Source organism: Arachis ipaensis, chromosome B2 (assembly GCF_059453495.1).
Source record: "Arachis ipaensis isolate K30076 ecotype BB chromosome B2, ASM5945349v1, whole genome shotgun sequence".
Classification (NCBI taxonomy): Eukaryota; Viridiplantae; Streptophyta; class Magnoliopsida; order Fabales; family Fabaceae; genus Arachis; species Arachis ipaensis.
In genome coordinates this window covers 28,047,324-28,072,933 of record NC_142437.1, presented here as the reverse complement: position 1 = coordinate 28,072,933, position 25,610 = coordinate 28,047,324, and the positions used below count along the sequence as shown (strand labels likewise).

General features: G+C 33.9%; 3 protein-coding genes across 8 annotated transcripts; 2 read left to right on the top strand and 1 right to left on the bottom strand.

Annotated features, from left to right (window-relative positions):
- Nucleotides 1–380: 380 nt before the first annotated feature.
- On the top strand, nucleotides 381–9,114 carry LOC107625156 (Acyl-CoA N-acyltransferase with RING/FYVE/PHD-type zinc finger domain-containing protein). Of its 2 annotated transcripts, none has more exons than XM_016327738.3 (19): nucleotides 381–892; nucleotides 1,127–2,036; nucleotides 2,114–2,182; nucleotides 2,261–2,459; nucleotides 2,912–2,996; nucleotides 3,354–3,491; nucleotides 3,593–3,674; nucleotides 3,759–3,818; nucleotides 3,931–3,983; nucleotides 4,067–4,233; nucleotides 4,527–4,692; nucleotides 5,612–5,669; nucleotides 5,751–5,807; nucleotides 5,886–6,134; nucleotides 6,646–6,707; nucleotides 7,182–7,238; nucleotides 7,320–7,413; nucleotides 7,503–7,643; nucleotides 8,512–9,114. In XM_016327738.3, the coding sequence occupies exons 2-19, from the start codon at nucleotides 1,248–1,250 to the stop codon at nucleotides 8,596–8,598; spliced, it is 2,613 nt and encodes an 870-aa protein (XP_016183224.1). In that variant the 5' UTR covers nucleotides 381–892; nucleotides 1,127–1,247; the 3' UTR covers nucleotides 8,599–9,114. The 2 variants fall into 2 exon arrangements, with proteins under 2 accessions (XP_016183224.1, XP_016183225.1); XM_016327739.3 differs by having other exon boundaries at nucleotides 446–892; nucleotides 1,112–2,036.
- Nucleotides 9,115–12,516: 3,402 nt separating this feature from the next.
- LOC107625157 (arginine biosynthesis protein ArgJ family) lies at nucleotides 12,517–20,464 on the top strand. Of its 5 annotated transcripts, none has more exons than XM_088505143.1 (18): nucleotides 12,517–13,225; nucleotides 13,576–13,605; nucleotides 13,694–13,816; nucleotides 14,690–14,813; nucleotides 14,891–14,964; nucleotides 15,269–15,313; nucleotides 15,495–15,545; nucleotides 15,636–15,704; nucleotides 15,835–15,893; nucleotides 16,070–16,139; nucleotides 16,680–16,760; nucleotides 16,840–16,926; nucleotides 17,181–17,303; nucleotides 17,707–17,769; nucleotides 18,291–18,368; nucleotides 18,449–18,594; nucleotides 19,565–19,635; nucleotides 20,022–20,464. In XM_088505143.1, exons 3-18 carry the CDS (start codon nucleotides 13,751–13,753, stop codon nucleotides 20,102–20,104), a joined length of 1,290 nt encoding a protein of 429 aa, XP_088361269.1. In that variant the 5' UTR covers nucleotides 12,517–13,225; nucleotides 13,576–13,605; nucleotides 13,694–13,750; the 3' UTR covers nucleotides 20,105–20,464. The 5 variants fall into 5 exon arrangements, with proteins under 5 accessions (XP_088361269.1, XP_088361268.1, XP_088361270.1 ...); XM_088505142.1 differs by having other exon boundaries at nucleotides 13,083–13,241; XM_088505144.1 differs by lacking the exon at nucleotides 13,576–13,605 and having other exon boundaries at nucleotides 13,087–13,225.
- A 3,036-nt stretch (nucleotides 20,465–23,500) lies between these two features.
- On the bottom strand, nucleotides 23,501–24,166 carry LOC107625155 (putative histone H2B.3). The gene has a single exon (XM_016327737.3). It carries the CDS (start codon nucleotides 24,074–24,076, stop codon nucleotides 23,660–23,662), a length of 417 nt encoding a protein of 138 aa, XP_016183223.1. The 5' UTR covers nucleotides 24,077–24,166; the 3' UTR covers nucleotides 23,501–23,659.
- Between the last annotated feature and the right edge of the window lie 1,444 nt (nucleotides 24,167–25,610).

The window sequence follows — 25,610 nt, the reverse complement described above, 5'->3', positions numbered from 1 at the left end:
GTGGAAAATGTACGTGTGTTGTACATAGTTTATGGAAGATTAATTAAATTTTTTGTATAGTGGAGTCCAATGTAACATTTTTCTGGCCCTGCCCATGAACAGCTATATAGAAAGGCAATCCAGGTCATGTTCATACTGAATACTGATCCAATTTTCAAAACAAAAAGTAGGCATTTTCAGTTTTCCACTTCCAAATACTACTATCCTTGCTTACCATGCAAGTCATAATTAACCGTTCATCACGTTCCACGTGTGACTTACACGACACTTCACCCAAAAGGCGGCTCAAGGGTGTGGGAGTAGGACTCTAGCTTCACAGCCTAGTGGCTCTGCCACGTCCTGTGATATAAGTGGCCCAACTTGCCACTGGGTCCCACTAATTTATCCATTTGTCTTCTCGTCCCTTCCAAAAGATATTTGCGACAATTCTCATTTTTTTCAATTTATTTATTTTTATTTTATTATTACTATATAAATTTTTTCTTACCAAATTTCGGACAGTTTCTTTTTTGCGAAACTCATCGCCACTCTCTATCTCTCTCCCTTCCATAAAGTTGAAATCTCATTCTCAACCGCGAACCAAGCTTTTCGCTTCAGTTCGTTGCCGCTATCGTCTTTTTATCTTTTTCTGTCTTTTGGAAAATCAAACTAAACAAAACCAAACCCTAACCCTCTCTCGATTTCACTTTCCCTGTTTTCGAATCTCGTTTTAGTGTAAAGCTCAGTGCTCTTTCCCAATCTCAGATCTGTTAGTTTAACACTCGATTCGAATAAGTTCGAGGTGGTCTTTGGATTTTCCATGCAATTTGGGGATTCAGAGGCTCTCTTTGGATTTGAATTATTGTTTCGTTTGGATTGGTTTCTCTTTTGAATTGGTCTGTGTGGTTTTAAGGTAGGTTTGGTATTGTTGCTGTGGAACTCTGTTGTCTATTATTCAAATTCAATTAAACGGTTAAGAAGCGGTTATTGTTCATTCAAACACGCGTTTTCTAACTTCATTTGGACGCGTGATTGAATTATTGACTCGCGTTGTTGTTTCGTTCGGTAATGTTTTAGTGTTTTCCAGTGTGCAGAGTTATTAAATGATTCGAAAACTGTGTTTCTAATTCAGGATTTCGTGCTCCAGGCTTTGATTTTGACACGAATCTCAAGTCTGCCAGTAGTTTCTTCGTGAATGCTGTGCGGTAGTGTTGCTTTCCTGGTAGTTACCACCTTCGGATTTGCAGAAGCTTTGTTTATAGATTTTGATGGGAGAAGAAGCTCTTTGTGTTCAAGCTTTAGCAGATGGAGAGAAGGAAAACAATGAGGAATTAAGGACGGAACTAAAGAGGAACTACGACCAATGTGATGCTGACACAACTGAGTCTCCTAATAAGAAACAAGCGAAGGAAGTTTCCAATGATGAATTGCGCTCTGAAGTTTTCAACCCGAACATTTCTGTGACTGAGAATGCTTTAGCTTTTCAGGATATTAGTAGCCAGCCCACGGAATCGGGAAATGGTAACCCTGCAGAGTGTGGGGAACTAACGTCCACTTGTTTTGAGAATTCAAGCTCTGATGAGACCTTAAGTGATGAAGCTGGTGATCACAATATCAATAGCACTTTTCGGAGTGATAAGGACCCCAGTAGCTCCGCAATTTCTTCTTGTGTTGTACTGGAGATTCCGAAGCATGTTAGTTCAACTGGGATTAGAAAAATTACTTTTAAGTTCAGTAAGAAGAAGGAGGACTATGATTACCAATCACCTGCTCCAACTTATAGACCTGCTGGCTTTCCTGAAGGCAGTAATCCCTATGGTTTTCATGGGGATGATGAGGAATATATGGCAAGGGCTGATTATAGTGGTGGGTCGTTGGAGAGCCTGGGTGGAATGGGATATGCTCAAAATGGAGATTTCGACTTGTACACTCGCAACATGGAGTTGAAGATGTCGAAAAAGGTAGTCCCCAACTGCTACCCCACAAATGTCAAGAAGCTGTTATCAACTGGTATCCTTGATGGAGCTCTAGTGAAGTATATTTACAACCCGGGAAAGGTAAAAGCACATATTTATTTTTCCTTTCATATTCTCACGATTCTGATAGTTTTCTCAATTTTTGAAATTTTTGTCAGGTTGAACTACCTGGGATTATTGATGGTGGTGGATATTTGTGTGGCTGTTCCATGTGCAATTATTCCAGAGTAAGATGCATTATTTCTAGTTAGGATTGGAGGTCTTTTCTATTTACAAGAAAGCTGATTTAATCTTGATGATTTTAGGTGCTTAGTGCCTACGAGTTCGAGCAGCATGCTGGTGCCAAGACTAGGCACCCAAATAATCACATATACCTAGAGAATGGAAGACCGATATATAGTATTATCCAAGAAATAAAAACTGCTCCACTCAGCATTCTAGATGAGGTTATAAAAAATGTCGCTGGTTCATCTGTCAACGAGGAGTCCTTTTTAGTATGGAAAGGTGAGAATTATTTATCTGGTTTATAAAACAGTATCAGTTGACTATTTGCTTTGGTAGTTCTTATTTCTGGTGCCTTCTGGCCTGCAATATCCTTAGTAACCCAGGACAGAACCCTGATTATGTGTTATTTTAGTTAGAGATGATATGGTTTATGCTAGTCGAAGAGTATTTTCTTTCAATCATGTTTTGATGTTGAATATTTCATCCTAGATAGTAGATACAAAAAATGCACTCCCGAAACCCCCCCCCCCTTTTATATTTTTTCATGCTTTTAATGTCCAGGAAGTGATAGAGGAGATAAAATATTATTTAATTTCTGCATATTTTCTGCTGCAACTTTCATGAGAAGACAGATTAAGCCTATTGGTAGGGCATGGTAGGAGGTGTTTCAAATTTCGTTGCATTGGCTTACAATTTTTCTTATTTTGTTTCCTTTTCCATGGTGTGTCCAGAAAGTATTTTACAAAGCAATGAGAGGGCTCAGGGTTATAAGAATTATGGCACCAAGCTTACTGGCATGCCTCATAAGAAGACAAGGTAAACCAGAATCTCCCCCCTCCTTCCCCTTCTTCCAAACAAAAATCATACACCCTAAACTCAATTTTTTGCCACTTTGGTGCTCTTACTTTTGCTAAAGTCTAAAGCATGTGACAAGTACATTAACTTTATAATAGTTAATAGTGATTTCCAGTATCAACTATTTTTGTTTTCTATGATCACGAATCGAAACTATTTAATATTGTCAGGTTTCAATTATTTTGTATTCTTGAATATTTTAGATTCAATGCTTATATATGTCAAATGTTAAGATTTTGAAGTTTTATGCCATTGTCTTCTCGAAGTATGGATAAGGTCTGACAAGATTGAATGCAATTTTGGTTTTTGCTTTTCCAGCCAATCTGTGGAAATTTTCGGTCAGTTGTCTTCTATCCATGTGCCAAGTCATTTTGAGCAACAATTGAATGTGAAGCAGACAACTGACGAGTGGAAACCTGTGGTAAAAAGAAGTGCTGATGGTTGCACTAAAAGAAGGTATGTTGTTTTTCATTCAAAAACTTAGGGATGCTTTTTTGTGTTGCTCACTTATTTCTGGCTTGACTATGTAGTTTGAATTTGAATTTCCCCTTTTTCAGGGACAATGATTTACACAGGTTACTCTTTATGCCAAATGGACTACCAGATGGTGCTGAATTGGCTTATTATGTTAAAGGACAGGTGTCTTGATATTTCCTTTTAATATTTTTGTATTGACGGTTTCTTATTCTTTTCATTTTCTAACTTGTTTGATGTGAATTCCAGAGAATACTTAGTGGTTACAAACAGGGAAATGGGATAGTCTGTAGTCATTGTGATATAGAGGTATGATATGAACATATACATAAGAGGCAGAATAATGTTCATTTCCCATAAAGTACTTTATTTTTTATTTTAAATTATGTATGCTTTACTATTTACGTTCATTTGTAAACAGATAAGTCCATCACAATTTGAAGCCCATGCTGGAATGGCTGCGAGACGCCAACCGTGAGTAGACTTTTGAAGCACCACATTTAAACTGCCTGTACTATTTTTCTTCATCCTAAGACAATTTATTTATTTATTTGCAGTTACCGACACATATACACATCCAATGGGTTGACACTTCATGATATAGCTCTGTCTTTGGCAAATGGTCAAAACCTGATGACGGGACATAGTGATGATATGTGTGCAGTATGTGGAGATGGAGGAGATCTGGTTCTTTGCAATCAATGCCCCAGAGCTTTTCATGCAGGTTGACATTTGATATTCTATTTTTCTTTTCTATTGATTATATTAGTTTCTGACTTTTTGTTTTACAAAACATATGCACTGTTACCCTATGCATCATTAGAACTGATATCTTAATTGTAAGAGATATATGTTTTATTGTATCAGTGTGTTTCGGACAGGATGTTGCTTGAATGAAATTTAGGGTTCCTTAAGATGTTATTCTGTTTGGTAAATGGCCTAGGTTATTATGGCAGCAGAAGATAAATTAGGAATTTATTGATACTGATATTATGGCCTTTTGTGTAACAATTGCAGCATGCTTGGGTTTTGAGTGTGTTCCAGAAACAAGTTGGCGTTGTCTAAATTGTAGAAATAGTGCTGGTAATGGAAGAGAATCTTCTATGATGACATCAAGTATGATACGGTTGACACGGGTTGATAAAGCACCTGAGTTTGAAATGGGAGGATGTGTTGTCTGCAGGTATGTTACATGGTTCCTTAGTATCGTCTACAAAAAATATATCTTGCTTAGTACTACTTGTATCCATAAATATAGGTAACTTATGACGAAAACATATAGATTAAGAAATCATTAATTTCAAAAGTATTTAAAGTGTTTAGATTTAGACTGGGACTGAGACTGAGAGATTGAGATTGGGAGACAGAGACTGAGAGACTGAATTAAGTCTCTGTATTGTATTTGATATAAAATGTACTGAACTGAGTTATGATTTAGTATTATCTTTAATTTAAAAAAAATATGAAGATTGGGGGGTAGATTTGGAATTTGAAAAGTTAAATTAAGATATTTTTGAAAAGAAATGTTATTAAAGTTTTAGTCTCCGTCCTCAAAATTTTAGTCTCCTGTGTCCCCACTTTTTGTGAGTACTGAAAGGACTGAAATTTTAGGGACGGAAACTGAAATTTTAGTTCTAGTCTTTAACCACCAAACATAATACTGAATTCCAGTCCCCCAATCTCAGTCTCAGTCCCCCTAATCAAATGCTACCTTAGCGCATAATCAAGTACACATTAATTAATGAATAAGAGTATAAGTGAAAAAGCGCATTAAAACATCCTTAAGCTAATCAAATGACTGACGTTAGTGGATAAAATTTTGGATAAAAAATAAACTGTATTATTGGATGCAGGGGTATCTTGAGTAGCAGTCTTTTCAACTGTATTATAAACTGATGTTACAAAATCACCATTTTAAAATTATGAAATAAGTGCACCCCTAATGGATGATAAAGGGTATATGGGAATGGATTCTCTACCAAATGATCTAACAATGAATAACCATCACTTTCTTACATTACAAGGATTTTCACCTTAGAAGATCTAAATTAATTTTTGTATAATTTCTTAATTATGTCTTGATTCTTATGATTGGCATACAGGGCAAACGATTTCAGTGTGTCTAAGTTTGATGAGCGAACAGTAATAATTTGTGATCAGGTATGCTTTATACATGAAAAATTTGTAATTAGCCATTTCGTTACTGATAATCAAGGCACTAATTTTTTAATGCTTATCCAGTGTGAGAAGGAGTATCATGTTGGTTGCTTACGGGAGATTGGCCTTTGTGAGTTGGAAGTAAGCACTGAGCCATCTAGCAAATAATATTATGATTCTTGTAAATTTTCTTATATTTATTATCATATATTGCCACAGGAACTGCCCAAGGATAAGTGGTTTTGTTGTGATGACTGCAATAGAATATATGTGGCTCTCCAGAATTCAGTTTTTGCTGGACCTGCCATTATACCAGTCTCCTTGTCAGAACTAATAATAAGGAAACACGAGGAAAAGGGACTATTTACCTACGGAGGCATGAATGATATCAAGTGGAGAATCTTAAGTGGAAAAAGCCGTTATCCGGAGCATTTGCCATTACTTTCTCGTGCTGCTGCAATTTTCCGAGTGAGTACATATGGATTCTCTATAGATTAATCTGGATACTTGATTTTTTGCAGTGTTTGGTCCTATCAGCTGCTCCTAGTTTAACTTGCATATTTCTTGTTTGCATCCTTCTGTTTCCTGCAAATGTGCAAATTTATTCAAAATAAATATTTTTTACATGACAATTGATTTTGGAATCCATTATTATTCAAATCAAATATATTTTTTTTAATGATTTCAACACATCCTAATGGTTGTCATGCTTGGAGGCTGAATGCACATTTTTCCTCTAGGTGCAACAACTGTGATCACCTTCTTGAGATGAGCTTTACTTGTTCTGAGGTTAAGCGTGAGTTTTAGGTTGATGTCATGCATTTCAAAAATTCCTGTGTAGTTATTTATTTATTTATTTGTTGGGTTTTGGTTTTCTCTTTTCACTGGCATTGAGATAGCTGTTTTGTCATTACCCATTAGTGTATTCTGTGACTTGTTTCAAACAACTTTTTCTCATGCTTTGGGAATCTTTTGGCAGGAGTGTTTTGATCCCATTGTTGCTACATCTGGACGTGATCTGATTCCTGTTATGGTCTATGGGTAAGCATCTATATTCCAGTGTTGGTTGACAGCCCTTACAGCCTACGATATTCTTGAGTGTATGATGAATACACATATTTGCTTTATCATTGTATCCCGTCTATATTCCTGAATAATGATTGCTGGATAGAAGAACTATACAGTTGCCTCATTGGCTTTGTTTGCATCAAAACATCTTTTTAGGATGAAAGTAAATTAAATTTACGCTTACCTATAATAACCAATACCTTTTTCAAGTTTAATATTCTCAGGTTTATACTGTATTACAACTACACAAATCTTGGTATGGCGTTTTAATTAAAAAATCATTATACGATGATGATGGTGATGGTGATGATGATGACGATGATGCTTTTGTCACTCATGGTTGTAGATTTATTGCTTCAATCTGTGTTTGAAGATGCTTCTAGTTATTCATGATCTTTTAATGCAGCATATTTTCTACTATATAATATAATGTTGAATTCTTTGCAGGAGAAATATTTCTGGCCAAGAATTCGGAGGGATGTATTGCATTGTTCTAATTGTCAAGTATGTGGCTTTCTATGTTTTTGTTATTTTCCTGGTAGTCTCAACGTTTGGTTGTATTGACATTGTATCATACTTGCACAGTTCTGTTGTTGTATCTGCTGGGCTGCTTAGGATTTTTGGTAGTACTGTTGCTGAGCTTCCACTGGTAGCTACTAGCAGAGAACATCAAGGAAAGGTAAGCAGTTGCCTGAATCAAAATTAATAATGTCGGCTGATAGTGTAGTAGGTATGGCTAAGCTTTTACCTGGCGATATTTTCATTTAGGGTTATTTCCAAGTGTTATTCTCTTGCATAGAGAGGTTGCTGTCTTCTCTCAATGTAGAAAAGTTGGTGCTTCCTGCAGCTGGGGATGCAGAGTCAATTTGGACTAAAAAACTAGGCTTCAGAAAGATGAGTGAAGATCAGGTAATTTCATCCTGAGGTTGAAATCTATAGCTTTTACTGCATTTGTAAGACCATAGTCACACTCAAATACTCAATTACATAATAAATGGCCTACACTTTGGTCTTATTGGACATGGTGGTAAGAACCTTTGGAGAACCATACTACAAAAACTAAAACCTAGAGATTATGCTAATTTGAGGATGAGTTATACCTCCTTAACTCTCCGAGATTTGCCGACAAAGTGCATGACCCCTAACTTGTCTCTTGTTCCCTTTTATGGTCGGGTTTCTCTCTCTACAACAAACGTACAGGGTCCTAACATATGGTTTTGAGACATTCACTTTATTTTATATATATATATATATTCTGAGAATCAACTTATGGTTGGTTACTTTAGCTGAAAAATAGCTTAGATTTTTTTTTTGTTTGAGTTGTATTAAAAAAGAAGTTATTGCATAATAAAGATGCTAAAAGGGGTATGAAATAATTATTTATATTATGTAACATTTAATAGTTATGGTCAATTTGGTAAAAAGATAAAATTGTGTGTATTGTGCGCAAAAAGCTTTTTTCTGCCCCCTCAAAATTGTGGTCAAGCTCAACTCCTTGCTTCTGCTTTATATCATGAAAAGCAGATGAAATTCACTATTTAATCTCTACACAAATTACCCAAACCAATATGTGTAGCAGAACAAGTATTTTAAAGGAAGCCCTACTTAAGTTGAAAGGCCTACATAACCAATACGCAACCAGCTATTTTATATTACTTGGTTGTGGTGGCTTGAGTTGAATTGTTTTACAAGCAAATCTTATTCTATTTGTTCTTGAAATAAATTGTTGCAGCAAGGATCATGCATTAAGAATTATGAGATCTTATTTCTTTTGCAGTTATCCAAATATCTTAAGGAGGTGCAGCTAACCCTGTTCAATAAAACATCAATGCTTGAGAAGAGAGTGCAGCTTGCGATAGAATGATGCTTTTTTATGCAGTGCTGTAACTAATTTTTGGTTATATATTCATTTGTTAGTTTCTTTCACAGTAACATTTCTGCTATACTCTTCCTCTTTGCAGCTTTCTTCTTCCTTTTGTTTTCCCCCTTATTTGTTTTTCTTGGTAGTATGGGTGTTTGTGGCTGAATCTTTTGGTGGCAAGCCAAACCAGCCATTCTCTCTTTCTTGTACAATGTAGGATAGAAGAGTAACCGTTGAAAATTGGGACAAACAGGGCCTAGAAGGGTAGTAGGAATAGAGGAGTTTTGAAGGATATAAATAGCATGCTGACCATATTTTTTTCCTAAATTAGCATGCAAATCAGTATGAAGTTTTTATTTTTTATTTTTATTTTTTTTTTTATATACTTGTATTGTGAATTTTAGTTGCTTGTTTCTTTTCCTTCCTAAAAGGACAGTGTAACGTAGTGATGAAGTCATGTTCATAACTCTTTGCTCTTTCTCTGGAACCACAAATAATAGCAAAATGTTGTTAGTTGTATGAATTTTGCGTAAAGCATTTATTTGCTTGATTATATAGCACCGAAAACAGCATGTTTGTTTGATGGTATGGTAGTGTGTGATTGTCATGGTATAATATTCGTTTGCGGTGACTGTTGAATAGCGCAACCTTTTGCTGGCACTGTATAAGTTTTGTGAAACAGTAAACTCTGAATGGATTAATGCTTTAGGTTAAAATTTCTATATTTCTATATGGTGCGTAGAATCTTCTAGCGTTTGGTAATGTTATAGTTCTTATGAACATTTTCCTTTTAATTTTATTATTATTATTATTCGCAAAATTTATGAACATCTTTCATGCACTAAAGAAGATACTTGCATATGTGAATTTCGACGGGTGTAAACAATCTGGTATCCGATCCGAGGTTTACAATTGAATTCGTTTACACGTTTATGTCCTGTGTAAATTATCATTTTTAATTACGAAAGATGTTAATTAATTTAATAATTAAAGATTAGGTTGGTTTGTCAAAAATTATTAGTAGTTTGTTGGGTAGTTTTATCAGACGTTTTAGGAAGTTTTGTTATACTAATTTAATTTTGCTGGGTGTCAAATAATATTTTCTTTTGTGGTTAGAAATTAAACTAGTTTGTTTGTGATCAAATCTTTTATGATTAGAATAAAATTTTTAAGTGCAGCAGAGTTTCATAAAATAAAAACGATAAATAAAGTCCATATGTAAAGGGGGAATAAAAGACGATAATTTAGGCGAGAAGAGATTCTATATACTATATCAAAAATGATATTTGTATACCAAAATTAGTCATAAATTAGTTACAAAAATCAATCACCAATATATTTGTATATAAATATATGTGGTTTAATTTATTTTTAATATGTATTTATATTTTAACATATATTTTATACTGATGACTAATTTTAGTGACTAATTTTAATATAGACGTAGTATAACTCTGTAATATATATGATGGGTTCTTTTGGGGCTACACTAACCGTGGCTAAAACAATAAATGTCAGGCCGAAAACCAATTTTTTTCAGGTGGGTTTTATTTGAGTTGGGCAAAAATCAAATAATCTGAAATTACATAGTTTAGATTATTGTGAAAAAAAAATAAAATTGGATTCCGATACAAAGACAAAAGATATATTGCTGACAAAAAAAATATTAGTAAATACACAAAATAAATATAAAATTTACGAAAATACATAAAATATAGAATAATTATATAAAACTACATAGTACCACCCATTTTGGGTGCTGAGAGGGGAATCCAAATAAGCATAATTCAGGTGCTTAGATCTGGTTCTATGACGTAATGACGCTGACGTATTTTGGGTGTCACACGTGAGAAAATAAGTACTAAAGATCCAAGATACATTCAAACACTGATTAAAGTCTCAATATCCGAAATACTCTCAGAAGGGTAATGCGTGTCACAGCATTCGAGATATGGTCATAGGTATGTTTTAATATTTTTATAAATAATTTTAATTTAAGTTAAATAAATATAGTATGTGTTTGGATTACAGTTTATAAATGGATTTGTTTGTATAAAATTGATTTTGCAAATTTTGATTTTGATGAAAAGTAAGTTTGTGTAAAAGTGATTTATATTTGACAATCTTTATATCAAAATGAATTATAATAAAATAAATAGGAAAAATCTAGGGGTCAACAACTTTTGTGTTTTCTGGTCAGCACTTAACCATCAAAACAAAAGTGAGTGATCTCCCACCATTAGATGTAATCTCACACCATTAAAAACACTATTGATGACTAATTGATGGTTACAAAATACTAAAATTGCTGGTTCCCTAACATTCCTCAAATAAATATTGTTTGGATTACACTACTCAAAATCACTTCTAGATAACAAAAAATTACTAAAATAGACATCGACTTAAATAATTTTTTTATATTATTCTATCATTTTAATCTAGATATTTGAATAGATCTTATTAATTAATTATATAATAGAATAAATATTTATTTACTAAAATAAAAAAACATGTAAAAATTAGTAAAATATATTTTTAATTAAAATTAAAAATATAAATTTTAAATATATATATATTATTTTAGAATCTAACGTTTATGATTTTATTATTACTTATGATTAATTTTTTATTTAATTTATCTTTTTTAATGAAATTATAATCTATATTATAAAAAAATTACACTAAAACATAGTATACGAGAATTACAATTATAAAAGAAAGTACTAAAAATAATAAAAAAATTAAATATTTACGGTTAATTTTTTGTTTAATTTACTTACCTAATAGGATCGATAAATCATATTATAAAAAGATAATAACAAACATAATACAAAAAAATTACCATTATAAAAGTGTATAATATCAAACAAACAATTGATAAAAAAATAAAAATAATAAATAATAAAAAATAGAACTCATATAAATAAAAATAACAAGAATTCTATAAATAATACAATAATATACATAAAAGATAAAATTGATAAAAGGTAAATAAATGTTTAGTATTCATGGTTAGAAATCTGTTAAGAAAACCTTAAAGCTAAAAATAGTTACTTCTTATAAACGTAGGTTTGGTAACAAAATCACTTATGCTTTCATGGCACAGGATTCAGTGGTCCAGGAACCTTTGGACCACTTAATGGTCTAAGTAGAAAACATGTTTTTGGAGTTTTTTTTATCAATTACTACGTAGTCCTTGAACTAATTTTAATTACAAATTAACTTCATATATTTTATTTAATTATAAAAATATTTTTTTATTTTATAAATTATTATTTTATCAATTATCTATTATATTTATTAACAATCAAATACAAAAATAACAACCAATTATATCCTCCATTCATCCTAATAATTTTAATTGAATAAAAAATTAACTTTGATCTCGTTACGTTCGTCTATGGCTTCCAAATCGTGTTTCCTTAAAATTCAATCCATTGGTTTACACTATATCACAAAACAATCGATTGAAAGTTGTAAGGTAGAATGGTAAAAAGCTTAAACCAATCGATTGTTTATACTTTCCAATCGAATGAATGCCTCAAAACAATCAATTGTTGTTGTTAGTCAATCGATTGAATTCACGAAAACAACATGAATTTGCCAAATACAATCGATTGGAAAGTGATGACATTGAAGTTTTAGCCAAATTCAATCGATTGGTAATGTAATCCAATCGATTGAAAGGTGATGAAGTTGAATGTTTTGTCAATTTCAATCGATTGGTAAGGGTACCATCTACTCAATAATTAAACGTAAATTAAACGTAAATTAATATATTATTCAAATACACCCATAATAATTAAACGTAAATTAATATATTATTCAAATAAAATATTTGTTAGATCAGATTTTTTTTTGCTAAAACTTTTGCTGCAACTGTTACTTTTATATTGCAAGCAATAGTATTTTTTCACAGCTGATCAGTAGAGTCAAAGAAAGCCTTCATCTGTGCTGCCCCCACCTCATCAGAAACCCAAACAGCACCCCGTCCGCCAGCGCGAGGTCTTCTGCTGTTATCACAGGTATTCCATCGTCTTTGGGCGACACCCTCGTCTGTTGCAGAATCTCTGCCGAGAGCATCTCCAGCATCCTGTAGAGAACCACTTCCACTCCCTCAACGCCGTCCACGCCCTTCTTCAGCCTCCTTGCTAGGCCTTCCACGTGCCCATACATTGAGTAAAACATAATGAAGATCCTCAGCCTCGTAGCAGCGGCAGCCACCCCATTCGACGACGCTTGGCCGTTTTTGGTGGTGTCATCTGTGGAAAAATTGAAAGAGACGGTTTAATTGGGATTGCTGCAACATCTTCTTTCAAGTGAAAGAGAGGGTTTGGGTGTAGAACAGTTTTAGAATTTGAATTGAAAATTGAAATTTTTTAAAATCAATCTGAAGTCGCGCAATCATCCAATCAAAAAGCTAGCATTTCCGCTTTCTCCAGCTAAATGGTGGTTTTGGGATTGCTGCTCGATTCACTCCATTCAACCCACTGGACAAACAACTCCCCCAGGCACCTTACACCAGGTAAGAAGTTCTTGTTGAGGATGGAGATTGCTGAGGCCACTCTTGTCTTTGTTACAGCAAAAAGCCAAAAACAACAGGACCTTGCAACAGTGGAAAAATGGCAGGGTACGTAATTACTAAGGTATATATAGAAAAGGATTGTAATTTCAATAGAAATAAAGACACGTGTCAATTGGAGAAGTGCAAAAAATAGTTAAAAAATTGACAGATGTTGAAATATGTGAACGGGTGTTACTGTTTTGCAACTCTTCTTTTATATAATAAATAAATAGATAAATAGATAGATCTGAATCTTAAGACCAAAAAAAAAAAAAAAAACTGAATCTGAAACTTGAGAAGGGAGAGCATATATACATAAACAGTTACTTAGCTAGTAGCTACTCACTCTCTCTTCACTTGAGCTGTGAAAAAAAATAATGTATTCGTGCATTCCTCCTCACCAACTTTTTCTTCAGTTGCATTCGCCGAGTTCCCAAAACCCAAAGGTGCATTTCGAATGTCTCTTTCTTTATGATCGTTGCGTGTTTGGTTGCTGAGTAAAGTGCAGTTTCTTAGATCATTTTTCATTTGCAGGTTTTCCCCTCACGTGTTCCTTCTTCTCCGCGGAATTTGAGGATCTGCACTGTTTCAATGAGTAAGGCTTCAAGTTACATACCAGCTGCTCCAATTTTTCTTCCTGAAGGACCTTGGAAGGAGGTTAGTTGTCATATTCATCATTCATCACAATTGTTGTCATTAGCATTCATCGCATTAGGTTGAATTTGGTTAGTATAGTGATAGTAAAAACTTGTCTCTTTGTTTTTAGTTTCTCTATCTGAGTGCCTTCTCCACTCTATTTCTCATTCCAAAAGCAGCCTTAGATAAGGGTCCTTTGAATGTGTTTCTAGAAAGGGTTAAAGAAAAACAAGAATTTATAAAGTGGTAGTCAGTTTGAATAAGTTTCTCCAAAACATAGAAATACAAGACTGAATTAAACTGCTGTGTACTTTTACCATGTATCCAATCAATTTTTTACATTTTTAAGACTTTTAACTTTGTGAATAATTAAGCATTTAAGCCAAATACTTTTTCTGATATGACAATACATAAATCGGATGTCTGCATAATACCTTTTTGCATTGACAATAATGACAAATTAAATACTAGAAATACATGGTTTTTATTCTTTTTTTTTTCTTTTGAAACCATTGATAAAGTATAATCTTAAAAGTACTTTTAAAAAAATGATCATAACACACCTTCAATTCTTTTCAGAAAAGTTTCTCTTTTGAATGATGTGTTGTTTGTGCTAGCTTCCTGTTATTTTACTATATTCGGAAGTCGCATTTTTTTTATGATGAAAGAAATACGTTTATTGACTAGAAAATTTGCTCTTCTTGGTCATGCATTGGATGCCTAATTATAGTTTATTTGCTATTAGATTCCCTTTCTAGGCCCAAAGCAATGTATGCTTTCAATTCTCGAAATGGGATGTTATGATATTATATCTTCTTCTATTCAAGGTTACTTGAAATGGACAATATGCAAGTTGGTTTACCGGTAGTTGAATATATGATTTTGATCATTCAGATTCCAGGAGGAGTTACTGCTGCAGAGGGATTTAAAGCTGCCGGAATGTATGGAGGATTACGTGCCAAAGGAGAAAAGCCCGACCTTTCACTTGTTACGTGTGACGTTGATGCTATATCTGCAGGTTTGCTTGTCTTGTGGAATTTTAACTCAAATCAACTTGAGTATGGCATGCACTTCATATAATTGGATTTTCTTCAGGGTCATTTACAACAAATGTGGTTGCTGCTGCACCAGTATTATACTGCAAAAAGATATTAGATATTTCAAAAACTGTAAGAGACTTCTACTTTTGTTGATTTCCTTTTCAAGATGCAGCCGGTATTGTACCAAATGTGTTACACAGCTTATGCAGTAACTAACCTTGTCAATATCTGATGAGCTGGTATCTTTTCCAAGCTCCTGTGCAAAATGCTTTCACTGTCCTAATGTATATTTGAGCAGTTTTTCTGTCAAGAAATGGATGGTTCCTCAACCATGAGCTGAAATTCTAATAGCATGCATTGTGCTGTTGTTCCTTGGAAACTCTATCCTTCTTGCTTGATTGCCTGCTAATAAGTCAATTTTGGTACTTGTCAGGCACGGGCTGTAATAACTAATGCAGGCCAAGCAAATGCAGCTACGGTAAGATATCAAAACTATTTGTTTCATGTGCCTATGAATAATATTCAATAGTCCACTGAAGTGTGATCTAATCAAGTTACTTTAGTGCATCAATGAATGCTCTCTATGAACTTGATTCATTTGAACTTTTTCGAGTGAAGATTAATAAACATTTGGTTGCTAAGGCCCTTAATATCTGCAGGGTGAAGCAGGTTATCAGGACATGTTAGAATGTGTGGAAAGCCTTGCCAAGGTATGCATCCTTATTAAACAGATTTTGCTAACGGTGCTCCATGTCAAAAGGACTTGGTCTTAGTCAGTATTGTAAATTTCATGATTACAGCTTCTGAAAGTGAAGCCAGAAGAAGTATTAGTTGAATCTACTGGTGTAATTGGTCAAAGAATAAAGAAGGTAAATGCAGAATCTCTATGCACTAGTTTTCTGTCTGCTTGTGTTTAACTTTGTAACTGGACAACTACTTAAGCATTCCAACAAGCAGAAATTCTGTTTGCCACACTAATCACTTCTCATTTCCTTGCAGGGGGCATTTTTAAGCTCACTTCCCACATTAGTGGGTTCACTTTCATCTTCAGTTGAAGGGTAATTCCTATATTCCATGATTACACTTCTGAATTTTACAAATGGCATGCTATCATGTTAAGAAACTAACTTTTTTTCCTTAAAAATTATTTTCGTCTGAGAAACATTGTTGTGTCTACTTTTCAATACATTTTTTCCCCTCCTTTTTATAATCTTATCATTTTGCTTGCATACAGGGCAGATGCTGCAGCAGTGGCAATCACAACAACGGACCTTGTTAGCAAAAGCGTGGCAATTGAGACTTTGGTATCACTGTTTCCTCTTTTAATTGAAGGTTCATACAATCAATTTGTATTTACCTACTGTAGCATATATATGTAAAGTTTGTAACACATGCACACATTTATATAAATTGCAACATTGTCATGTTTTGGACTCTAGATCATTTGGATGAATTGTTGATATGAACAATATGGGCCAAATTCATTTGGCTAATGGAAGAGCAAATAAAAAAATTGAGTATTTTGGAATTTCTGTGCAATCAAGCGCCTTAATACAAGCCATAATAGGATGTTTCATACTTTCATTTAAATGTGACCTGTATAGCTTGAGCCTTGTTAATGGTAGTTGGGAAGAAAAAGTAGAGGGACCATAGTTGCATGCATTTATTTGTATGGAAAGTAGTCTTGATAGGTAATTATGTATAATAGCTAGCTATAATTTCATCAACTTCAAATTTTCTAGACAGAAATCTTTAACTCTTTTTAAGTTTTGGTAGTTAATGGATTATGTTTGGTTCATAACAATATTTTATATTCCTTTTTTTTTTTTTGTGGTGTTGGTTAGGTTGGAGGGACTAAGGTAAGGGTTGGGGGAATGGCAAAAGGCTCTGGGATGATCCATCCAAATATGGCTACCATGCTCGGGGTATGTCTAACATGATGCTTCTTTCTCATTTGAAATATATGGTTTTTCCAGTCTAATCCTTAAACTATATCTACCCTAGGTAATAACAACTGATGCCCGGGTAACCAGCGATGTTTGGAGAAAGATGGTGCAGGTTGCTGTGAACCGAAGTTTCAACCAGATAACTGTATGTAATTTTCACTTTGTTCTGGAACTGCAAATTCATTTAGTTATGTTGTATCTAAATTTTATATTTGATATTCTGTATATATCAGAATAACGGTGTTGCAATAATTTTACAATTTTAATTTTCTGTGTTGCTTTTAATGTAAAAGGGTCATATACTCATTATCTCCATAAAAAGATATTGCTTTTCTGAGATTTGACCATGTTATGGATTGTGGCTAATTCTTACCTTGTTTTTGCAACATTTTACTACAGGTAGATGGAGATACTAGTACTAATGACACTATTATTGCTTTGGCTAGTGGGTTATCTGGGTTGGGCTGTATTTCTTCACTAGACAGTGATGAGGCTACTCAACTTCAGGCATGCCTAGATGCGGTAAATTTGATCTTCTACATTGTAACGATATTATAATTTCATACTCCATTTTTTGCTGTTGAATAACTTAAAATAATGATTTACTTCTACACTTACAGATAGCTTAGATTTCTAGTAAAACTGGAAATGGAAGTACTATGGGCTTTTAAATTTAGATTCTTTGTAACATGGGGAGATGGTGCATCGTTATGCCGCTATTGTGTGTGCATAAGTTACGAAGCTAGGATTTAGTGATTTCTATGCTGAATTCATAACATTTAGACTACTTTACTTGGGGGTTAATGGGTAGAAAAACGAAAAGAATGCAAAATTTCATGAATTTTGTTTTTATAAAAGAATCAGTGTTCCATGATTCCCTGTAATTCTTCAAAAATGACCTCCTAGTTTTGATTGCCCTTTTCAGGTAATGCAAGGTCTTGCCAAATCAATAGCTTGGGATGGAGAGGGGGCAACGTGCCTCATTGAGGTATGCTTCTTTGAATGAAGCATATTTTTGCTTGATCGTGCTATTACATTATATTATAATATTCCCCAATGATAATACTAGACTTCCTTTTTTCTCCAATGTTTATATTTCCTAGAGGTATAGATTTCATTCTGCACTTATTATCTCAACAAATCCTCTTTATTCAAATATTTTTAGTTGCCCAACAAGTAGGCATGGCTCAAGAGTAATATATATATATATATATATATATATATATATATATATATCATTCTTTTTCCACTTCTCCGTTTCCCTCCACTGCTTTTTCTGTTTTAACTGTCTGGCTCGGTATCCATGTTCATATTATTTTCCCCCAAGTAAGATACATAAGCCATTGCTGATATCTTGCAAGGCCATGTGATCAGATCATTTTTCCCTTTGTTTTCTGCCTTTTCTGTGGTTTGATAGATGTGTAACCCAATTTTGTGGTCTGGTTGATGTTGATTAGTTTGAATGAGGACTCAATCCTTCTTGGTATGTATGTATCATCAAATTTGCAGGTCAATGTAGTGGGTGCAGATAGTGAGGGTGAAGCTGCAAAAGTTGCTCGTTCTGTTGCAGCATCTTCACTTGTAAAGGTACGAGTAATTGAACTAAAGAATTTTGTTACTATCTCAATCTGGCTGAAGAAACATTTTCTGATATAGTGTTTTATCAGGCTGCTGTGTATGGCAGAGACCCTAATTGGGGACGCATTGCTGCCGCAGCTGGTTATTCTGGGGTCTCTTTCCACCAGAATAAACTTAGGGTGGAGTTGGGGGATATTTTGCTGATGGTTGGTGGGGAACCACAATCATTTGATCGGTAGGACTTTCTGTTATTGGTTATTTTAGTTGATTCTGGTATGCTAGTGAATCATGATATTTCTTCTTTAGTTGACACTTCATCAGTAGTTAACATTTCATAATAAATCATCACCTATCTTGATTTTCTCAAGACAAATTAAATATTTTAATCCTGTGGGTACAATTTTTCCAGCAGACTAATCTTTTCAGAGTTAAATAGTAGTTTACTCCAATTTTTTCGTGAGACCCTTAGCAACAAGCCTCAGTGCTACTGTTAACAAAATTTTTGCTCCAAATACTGGACGATAAGATATACAATTTTTTATGTTCCTGAATGGTATCAGTTCACGTTTCTGTTGCTTGAAGGAAACTCTTTGCATAAATATCAATCATTTAATAAAAAAACTTTTGGTTAGGTTAGATTTGATTTCTTCCAATCAGTAACATATCCCTACAATGAGAAGATCAAGAATGAAAATGTGGTAGAATAACAGTTTTCTTTACTAGGTTCCCATGTTTTTCCATGCAACGTGCAATAGGGTATCATGTACATTTTTTAGCACTCAACTTATGCTCAAGACCTTTGTCCATGGCTCCATGCAATTTAGAGTCTACCTTCTTGCAATATTTTTTAGCACTCAACTTATGCTCAAGACCTTTGTCCATAGCTCCATGCAATTTAGAGTCTACCTTCTTGCAATATTTGCACTCATTTTACATAATCATGGCTTGTTGCTCTATTTTAGTTACCAACCACCATATTTTAAAGCAAAAGCTAGAGAATCAGGGGCCAAGGATAGCTTTGAATGCGTTATATTTTCATCCACACACATACGCAATCTCTTAATGGCTTCTAAACCAATTAGAACTAATCTTAACAATGCCTTTTCAAATTTTTAGCTGGAACAACATTGTTGTGATTTTAATTAGGAATTGTCATGTGGATAGTTAGAGGTACACAATCTCTTGACAAGTTCCAAACATTGCAGGGTTGCTGCTAGTAATTATCTAAAAAGGGCTGGGGAGACTCATGGTACTGTTAGAATTAACATATCAATTGGTAAGTACATTACTGTAACTCAATAGCATATGCTTTATCTTTTACCACTTCAACAGTATAATCCAGTGAAGGGATCTACACTTCTATTGATAATATTGTTTGTTAGTCATATTAGTTCTTGAAAGATATAACCGTAAGTCAAATGAACCTTTCCATCAGTTAGATGACGATGTGTCATATTAGGTACCATGTGACATTAAATTGTCATGTCATGTGACACGTCATCATCTAACTGAGAGAAAGATTATTTTGACTTTATAGTTTTTCAGGGTCTAATATGACTAACAATCTTTCGGGGGATTAATTTGAAGAACCTAGTTATCATTTAGGAACGAATTTGAGTATTGCCTCTTAGTGTCTAATTATATTAATTTTCCTACTCACAGGCAGTGGACTAGGACATGGACAAGCATGGGGATGTGATTTGAGCTATGATTATGTAAAAATTAATGCAGGATACACAACATGACCCAATGAAAATCGCCAAACCTAGATTGGCCAAAGTTTGATTGCGCATTGCTAAGAAGACCGGACCAGCAGTATGTACTTGAAATGCACATGATCGCACCAGAAATGCTTTCAATATTTTCGAACAAGTAATATCTAGTGGTGGCAAACAGGCCAACCGTCACTTGTAAACATAAAAAGGGGTTGGGAGAGGCCGGGTAACCGATTTTGGTAATATGAAAATAAACAAGAAATAAAAACTTAACAACTATGTTGCTATTAGTCTTGCAGCAATGTAAACCACAACTATTAGATAAAAAAATATAACAATGTTGCCACTTTCAATATTCACTTGTTTATTCATTCAGATGGCCACTACTCACTATTCACTCTCATTCAAGCGAGACTTTCAAATTTACTTTTTATTTTCTTAACTTCTAAAGTAGTATTTCAAAGAAGAATTATTTTTCAAATACACATGATGACACCCAACAATTCAATAACTCATTATGATATCATATTAAAAGGGTAAGGCAACCAATAGGAAAATACATGAAAAAAGGCTCTCACCATCTAATACCCTACTGATTTTAGCATCAGAGTGTCTTACAGATTATCCACCTGATTCTACGCCTGACAAAATTGGAATCTCCAATCTCCACCTCATTAGTTCCTAATCTCGCCTCGAGTACGAACAATAGCAGAATTTGAGTTCCATAAAATAAGTACCTACATTTTAATTTCATGTCATGCTATTTTGTATTATTACTTCCAAACATTATATTTGATTTTTTTTTTCATTTAAACTTGCTTTTTCCAAATACAATAATAAAAGAAGTATCAAGATTTTACACTCTATTGTACACTTCGAATTTTTCAAATATCATAACCAATCCCGTTACGTAACCAATAAGAATTCTACCAACTTTTGCCAACTCTCATTTATAACTGTTTAATAGAAGTGTCTTTATAAATATATCTAATAAAAGTATCTTTATGAAGTCTTCTGAATGTATCTTATACATGTATCTCCTTATAATAATTAATTATTATTGACAATAAATTAACAGATAGTATATTGGTATTTTATATTTTTTCATATCATAAAAACAAATAAATAAAGTAGGTTCACCAGCACTAGTTACATGCATTTTTTAAATGTGTCAGGCAACTACAAATGCATGTTTAAATAAACATATGATACACCAACAAGAAGATTCCAACATTGGAACATGCAAGTAACTATTAAAATAAAAACATAAATATCACTTGAGAATGACCAAGTCCAACAGTCAATTCTCCCAACAACTGCACATTGGCACACAATTTAAAACGTGTTAGTGCTTGCAACCATTACCTTGAATATCAGAACCTGATTCATTGGTTCATTTCTAATGAACATAAAAACCTAGAAGCTAATATTAAGGATCACTAAGGATGAGTAATTCCGATGTGCATACTAGCTCAGAGTGATGCTGTCAATCAAACAGAAAAAAGGGCAAAGAAAACCGGCTTCAGACTCAAATAAACTTTTGCCATCTAAATCAAATAATTAGTCCCACAAATCATTAAATACCAACTATAATTAGAATCTCTTTATTTCCGAGGCCTGAAAATTGCTACCATTAAAATTTCAATTTTGAGCAATTCAAGTCATTACAAATTGTTAAAATGAATAAGATTCTAATTCTCAAAATTATCACCTGGAAATGCAGAAGATTCATGAAGACTTGTGACACATACACAAATTGTGAACAGATACAAGGGTTTTGGAGGGGAAGGAATGTAAGGGTCTGAAAAGTAAAATGGACTTACTTTACCTACAATTTCAAGCCCTTCCCTCCTTTCCCTTTCCTTTCCCCATAAAATCAAGAACCCATAAACACTCCCAAGAAAACAATCTTTAACATTTAGCTCATATGCAAAAAAAATCAGTTATTGGAGTATGCAAGCAGTTTGAGATGAAGAGATACCATGAAAAGATTTAGTTATACATGAAATAGGCCATGTGTTTCCTAGAAATCCCTTGTTTGGAAGACAGTGACACCGTTTCAAATTTAAAGGTCTGAATGGTTTAAGGTTTCATTTCCTATTTACATTCAATGTTTAGTTGAGAAAAGAATGAACAGTGGAATTCAGGCTGTGTTTGGTTCTTGGGCGAGGACAGTGGAAGCAGGAATAGAGACACAAATTTCCGTCTATGCATTAGTTTTTAGTTATAGGAAGAGAGGCATTCTAAGGTTTATATTTTAAAGGGGCAAAATGACAACAGTACAATACCAAAAAAGAATCTGTCCGAGCAGCCAAGGGTCTCATTGCGTTACTTTACCCACTTGGACAACAACCAAACACAGCTTCATCATTTCCTTTTGCAAAGTCTCAACAAAAAACCTACTAAACAAAAACATTGTCGAAAAATTCACTACACATTCTGGTGTTGTAAATAACAAAACCAATGACTTATAAAGTCACACTGGAGTTGTAAATAACAAAACCAATGACTCATAAGGTAACACTAATTAAATTAAACGAGAATATATGAGCATCATAAGTTAAAAACGCCAGCATCAATGATAACAAGAAAATGAACATAGAAGAAAAACCATAAATGAAGATAATATCAAGGAATGGAAAGTGCAAGGATTAAGATAAAATCAATAAGTTTCTCACACAAGCCAGATTTGATCGTGAACAACTCCATAGAAGCCCCAACTAGAGCCGAATCAGCCCTAATCTTCAAGTACCAAGCAGAGAAACTTCATTTTTCAACTTGCAATAAATGACAAAGTAACTATTGAAAAAGATTTATGACAATCCAATCAAAGGCATTATCTGCAAGTATCAAAGATTATTTAGGTTTTATGTATATTGCATTGAATGTTGTGGTATCTATCCTATTTTAGTACACTTTAACATGATGTTGAATCATAAATAATAGCATATACAAACAGATACTCACAAACACTAACTTTGTTGTCTTATATAAAATAAAAGGTAAACCGAAGAAAACCATGTAACTAAATTACATAGAATAACTGAATAAGTAGATAGCTCACCCAAAAGGTTATAAACCAGGCCACATTACATTCATACAGATTTGACCAACATAAACAGACAAAACACACCTTGCATGTCATCACAGTCTATAAAATTTATTGAAAACAAAGCCCTTGGTATTTGAAGCACAAATAACCTACCAATTTAATGAGAATTAACATCCAAAGAATCAAGACCAAGTTCCGATATCAACCATCCTAAGTTCCTAACAAAATCTATTCCACATCAAATTATCAACATCAAATTCTATAACATAAAATCCTAAATTCTTATTCAGAGCTTAGTTCCTCACCAATAACTGTATTTTGCGAATTGCATGTCAAAGAGGAAAGAGGAAAAGAAGGAGACAAACACACAGTGATTATTCCAAAGAACACCTTCCATTAACAACTGTTCAGAACATTACATCTACATACTAATAATATTAAATTTAAAAGAAAAATAAAAGCACATCTCCCGTAAAAACCCTAGATCCATGATTCATCCAGAAGCCGAAACCCTAGAAAAATCCCCAAACATTTTACGAACTGGTGAACTTAGTCACCGCTTTGGTCCCTTCAGAAACGGCATGCTTCGCCAACTCACCAGGGAGCACCAACCGTACGGCAGTTTGGATCTCCCTCGAAGTAATCGTCGGCTTCTTGTTGTACCTGGCGAGTCTAGAAGCTTCCTGAGCGAGCTTCTCGAAGATATCGTTGATAAAACTGTTCATTATTCCCATGGCTTTGCTCGAGATTCCGATGTCAGGGTGAACCTGCTTCAAAACCTTGAAGATGTAGATCTTGTAAGTCTCAACGCTCTTCTTCACTCTCTTCTTCTTCTTATCGCTACTTCCTTCCTTCGAGATCTTCTTCTCCGCCTTCGGTTTCTTCTCCGCTGGTGCTTTCTCCGCGGGTTTCTTCTCTGCTGGCTTCTTCTCTGCCTTCGCCGGAGCCATTGTTGGAAGAAGAAAAAAAGAACGGTGGTTCGAGGGTTAAATTGCGTGTGCGAGTTGAGAAGAGAGTGTAGGTTAGATGAAGAATGAAGGTATTGTAGTGGGAATATATATAGGGATGAGAAATGGATCCTGATTGGTTGGTGTGGTTTTTTGAGGATTGATGACGTGGTTTGTTTTGTATTCATTGAATGGGGGTTTAACATTTTGATGGCTGAGATTACACCTTTTGAGGATTTTGGGTTTTCGCTTTCCAGCGCGCGGAATAGTTGCGGATCCGGAGTTTGGTCGCTCCGGCGTTCAAGGAAAGATATTTAAATTTTAAAAAGTTGAAATTAAAAGAGAGTAAAATATTAGAGTAGATACTATCATCAAAATTTTATAATTATCTTTATATGAAGATGTTGTTATAAAATAAATAAATAACTAAGAAAAAAGTAATAAATATAAAATAAAAAAGTATAAATAAAAGACTTTAGTATTAATATTCACTATAAATAATATCTCAATATAATAAAAATTATATATATATATATATATATATATATATATATATATTACTGATATAGTAGCGTATATAAAAAGAGAGAATAATATTTCAGCAGTATAAAAGAGAGAATTCTATTAATTATTGTTGTGTTGTATGTAAGGCTATGAGGTCTTATTTATAGGTGTACAAATTCAACCGTTATTAAAGGTTGGTCTTTGTAATAGTCTCAAATCTCTTTTTTGAAAACTTCGGCCGTCCATATCATTAATGGGCATCCATCTCATATTTTTATCACAACACTCCCCTTAGATGACTATTTAAGATTATGCCTCGTTAAAACCTTATTAAAGAAAAACCCAATGGGAAAAAAACTTTAGGGAAGGAAAAAGAGTACAGTATCCTTTGTGATGGGGACTGCCTCATTAAAAACCTTGTCAAGAAAAACCAAATAGGAAAAAAACCTAACCAAGGAAAAAGAGTACAGTCTCCCCCTCTTGTCGACATCATTTAATGTCTCGAAATCGGGGCATCCTAATCTCATGTACCAATCTTTCAAAGGAGGATTTTGGGAGTGACTTTGTAAATAAATCTGCCAGATTATCATTTGAGCGGACCTGTTGGACATCAACTGTCCCTTGATTTTAAAAATCATGAGTGAAGAAGAATTTGAAATAAATATGCTTTGTTCTATCGCCTTTGATATATCCGCCCTTAAGTTGAGCAATGAATGTTGTATTATTTTCAAACAGGACAGTTGGAGCTATCTTCTGATCAATCAGTCCACATGATGACAGAATATATTGGATCAAACTCTTGAGCCAAAAACACTCGCAACTTGCTTCATGAATCGCTAGTATTTCAGCATGATTTGAGGATGTTGCCGCAATCGTCTGTTTTGTGGACTTTCATGATATAGCTGTACCATCATATATGAATAGGTATCCTGTTTGAGATCTCCCTTTATGTGGATCAGACAAATATCCAGCATCTGCATAGCCAACTAATTGTGACTTGGATCCATATGGATAAAACAATCCCATATCAACC

What these genes read in the sequence shown, in the direction of transcription:
- LOC107625157 (XM_088505141.1), top strand. Translation starts at nt 13,537, where the DNA reads ATGTATTCGTGCATTCCTCCTCACCAACTTTTTCTTCAGTTGCATTCG. An exon ending in GCCAAGCAAATGCAGCTACG is followed by an intron (nt 15,314 to 15,494) that starts GTAAGATATCAA and finishes TAATATCTGCAG; the next exon opens with GGTGAAGCAGGTTATCAGGA. An exon ending in ATTAACATATCAATTGGTAA is followed by an intron (nt 19,640 to 20,025) that starts GTACATTACTGT and finishes ACTCACAGGCAG; the next exon opens with TGGACTAGGACATGGACAAG.
- LOC107625155 (XM_016327737.3), bottom strand. Translation starts at nt 24,076, where the DNA reads ATGGCTCCGGCGAAGGCAGAGAAGAAGCCAGCAGAGAAGAAACCCGCG.
- LOC107625156 (XM_016327738.3), top strand. Translation starts at nt 1,248, where the DNA reads ATGGGAGAAGAAGCTCTTTGTGTTCAAGCTTTAGCAGATGGAGAGAAG. An exon ending in ATGCCTCATAAGAAGACAAG is followed by an intron (nt 2,997 to 3,353) that starts GTAAACCAGAAT and finishes TTGCTTTTCCAG; the next exon opens with CCAATCTGTGGAAATTTTCG. An exon ending in ATTCCTGTTATGGTCTATGG is followed by an intron (nt 6,708 to 7,181) that starts GTAAGCATCTAT and finishes AATTCTTTGCAG; the next exon opens with GAGAAATATTTCTGGCCAAG.